The 3,333-nt window shown below is 48.0% G+C and overlaps 1 protein-coding gene across 1 annotated transcript in view; it reads left to right on the forward strand.

The window, feature by feature from the left end:
* Resp18 (regulated endocrine specific protein 18) overlaps positions 1-2,907 on the forward strand; it is a 17,241-nt gene extending 14,334 nt beyond the window's left edge. The window contains exons 3-6 of the mRNA XM_050161066.1: positions 282-417; positions 770-809; positions 928-1,017; positions 2,775-2,907. Coding sequence (XP_050017023.1) covers positions 282-417; positions 770-809; positions 928-1,017; positions 2,775-2,825 — 317 coding nt within the window. The 3' untranslated portion in view covers positions 2,826-2,907. The remainder of the gene's footprint in view (positions 1-281; positions 418-769; positions 810-927; positions 1,018-2,774) is intronic.
* The last annotated feature ends 426 nt before the right edge of the window (positions 2,908-3,333 follow it).

Raw genomic sequence — 3,333 nt, forward strand, 5'->3', positions numbered from 1 at the left:
CCGTTTGCATAGCTGCATTGGAGGGGTTCTGGTGTTGTTTGGCTTGGTTTAGGGTTTTTTTTTTTGTTATATGTTTCCATCTGTGACTTCACTTAATCCTACTGTGTCAACAAGAGAGTCAGTAGATTTATTAGCTAGGATGGGCCCATACTGTGCTCAGCAACCTTTCCAAACCACAACACATAACTTTCTCCATTAAACGTGGTTTAATTTAATGAGAGAGAGAGGGAAAGGTCTCTCTGCCCCTGGTGCCGCTTTCACTCCATCCTTTCACCCTGCAGACCTGTTCTGGGTGGATGAAATAGCTGAAGAAGTACTGACCAAGAAGGTGGAGCACCTCAACAGACTCCACCTCCAACATCGGATGTGCCGGAAGGATGCGAAGGCAGTTTCCCCCACTGCAGCCACTGCGGTGAGGTATGGAAACCTTTGCTCGGCCCCTGCTATTTAGGGCACTGGAACTGTGTGTAGATGCTACTGGAAGTATTGTGCTCCATCTCTGGGATCAGTAGGGAATAATTCAATGAGGATAATACTTGTACTTCAAAAAGGGAGGGGGCTGGGTGGTGGTGGCGCACGCCTTTAATCCCAGCACTTGGGAGGCAGAGGCAGGCGGATCTCTGTGAGTTCGAGGCCAGCCTGGTCTACAAGAGCTAGTTCCAGGACAGGCTCCAAAGCCACAGAGAAACCCTGTCTCGAAAAAAAAAATAAAAGGGAGGGGGAGGTATTGGCAAGCTGAGGTTCCACCTGTCATCCCTGTCTCTTCTAGGTGTAAACAAGAAGAGAAACTTGGACTCTTATACCCCAAGGTGAGACCACTTGTCCTCCCCCAAACTGAACCCTGGCTTTGGATTCCTTTGTCTTTCCTGCTCAGATCGTCTCCTCCTTCCTGCCTCATTCCTGACTCCTACCTTCTCTCCCCGTTAGAGTCCAACAGTCAAGGCGAGCAAGGACCGATGCTTTGTCCCCAAAGTAGTTCCAAAGGCTCCAAAGCAAGAAGCAACTCACCCCACCAAGGTGAGGGTTCAATTCTCCTAGGACACTAGAGTCATCAAAGACATGTTTAAATGGGGGGAGGGCAGGTATAAAAGAGGGATGAAGCAAACTTATGTACTCAAAGGATAGTCCTGCTTGTTTATAGACTACTATCTAGTATCCAGATGAGAAGGTGGTGGGTCATGACACAGCTTCAGGGAGCCCCTAAGGAGGACAAAAGCTGGAAGATCATGCATCAGGTTTGAGTTTAAAACGGGAATTGAAAACAGAAGGACTGCCATCTTAGCTAAGAGGAGCTCTGTATATCGTGGAAGCATGGACCAGAGGCTGCCACAGCATCTTCTGCCTTGCTCTGGGATGGCCCAGGCAGACTAGAAGTCACCCATCTAATATCTTTACAGATGGAATTTGGGGCACAGGTTGCTAATAAAGCTTCCTTAGCCTGTTACGCTGTGTCCATGCGACTAGACCCAGGCCTCCCAATTTCCAGCTTCCCCTGTATGATTCTTGCCCTCTCACTCGAGGCCTTGGGGTGGGGGTGTTACAAACATCAGATTCCCCCATATTGAAAAGTCTTGTTTAGGGCTAAAACACAAATGATAAGAGAGTAACCGTCAGAAGACACAAAGGAGGGGGCACTGCAACCATAAATGTCTGGAGGCAAGAATGTCATGGCCAGGCAGAGGAGCAGAGCTTCCAGTGACAGCTAAGGATGGAGAAGGAAGGCAGCATCCAGTGATAGAGCTAAGGATGGGGAAGGAAGGCAGCATCCAGTGACAGCTAAGGATGGGAAAGGAAGCCCACGTAGGGGCTCACAGAGCACACTTTACATTAGGAACAGTGGGGAGTTACTGAAATATTTTGAGGAAGGGAATGTCTTCATGAGACATTTAGTTTTTAAAAGGCCACCCTAGTTGTGAGGCATGGTGGTGTATACTGAATCCTAGTATTCAGGAGACTGAGGTGGCAAGATTGTAAATTCAAGGCTACAGAACAAAACTCTGCCCATCTTTTAGAAAAAATACCGGCCTGGAGAGATGGCTTGGATGTTGGGAGTGCTGCCTGCTCTTCCAGAGGTCCTGAGTTCAGATCCCAGCAACCACATGGTGGCTCACAACCATCTATAATGAGATCTGGTGCCCTCTTCTGGTCTGGTGGCATACACACAGACAGAACACTGTATACACAATGAATGGATAAATCTTTGGAAAAAGAATTATTTAAAAAAAAACCTACAGTGATGATGGGTAATGGGACAGTAAGAACAAGAATAAACATGGAGATGTGAGAGGTGGGCCACTCTGGTCCAGGGAGGCAGAAAGGGCTTGGGTTTGGGTAGTAGCAATGGAGCTGACAATTGTCCCCTCCTGCTTTTCCCTATGCACACCCTCCATCTAGAGGCAGCCTGTGAGAAGTGGGTCCCAGCCTTTGATTCTTTCCAGGAAAACGGGCTCCCATTCCAGCAGCATGGTGGCTAGGAGTTCTAAACCTGGCTTAGTTGCTGGGGTAACATAATATGAGCTAAATGACAGAGACCCACCACCTGTGCTGAGCTGGTGGCTGTGGTGCTTCCAGGAAGACGAACAAAGTTTTACCATCAGCAGGAGGAGAAGCCTTATGTGGAGCCAGGAGCTTAGGCTATCAACCCATGGGCTGTATCACAATGGGGAAGGCTTACTCAAACCAAATAGTTATTACGTATTTGAGGGAAAAGGGCAGATAGGGAGGCACAATGTCTCTCCAACCTGATTTCAATTTCCGTGTTTCTTCTCTTTTAGGGCTTCTTTGGGCCATACCCCACTGTGGGTCTCAACCTTGTTGCTGACTGAGATCTCGTTGTATAAAGTCCCTTTCCCCAAGACCCTCCTCATTGCCCTAAAAGGGGCAATTCTTGGATGACCCAAATAAGGATAATTAAAGTTGACTTTTATGCAAACGCTTTCTGTGAGCCTGTCTCGAGGCCGGGCACATGGGACAGGAATTGAACCGAAGTTCCCATGGGAGAGAGGTAGGGGTAAAGGAGACACAGCTCTGAATGCTTGGTCCAAGGCTGGCTTCTGATGTAGAGACTGTGAGGGGTGACCACCGCTGTCACAGTAGCCTTTTCCATTGGCACCCTAGTCATGTTGTACGATGTGGTTGCCCAGTTCCATGTTATGTGAAAATAGAATCCACGTTTCTTCCCTGTCACTTCTTTCCATTCATTTGTTCCTTGCATCCATCAAATCAATTAACCATTGCTAGACTCCCAAACCAGCTCCTATGGCCTTTCTTCTTTGTTTAACCCTGAAAACCATTGTGCCAAGCTCCTGTGGCCATCTGCTTTTGGTACCTCTA

Source organism: Alexandromys fortis, unplaced genomic scaffold, assembly GCF_014885135.2.
Source record: "Alexandromys fortis isolate MF-2015 unplaced genomic scaffold, M_Fortis_MF-2015_v1.1 scaffold_98, whole genome shotgun sequence".
NCBI classification, from domain to species: Eukaryota; Metazoa; Chordata; class Mammalia; order Rodentia; family Cricetidae; genus Alexandromys; species Alexandromys fortis.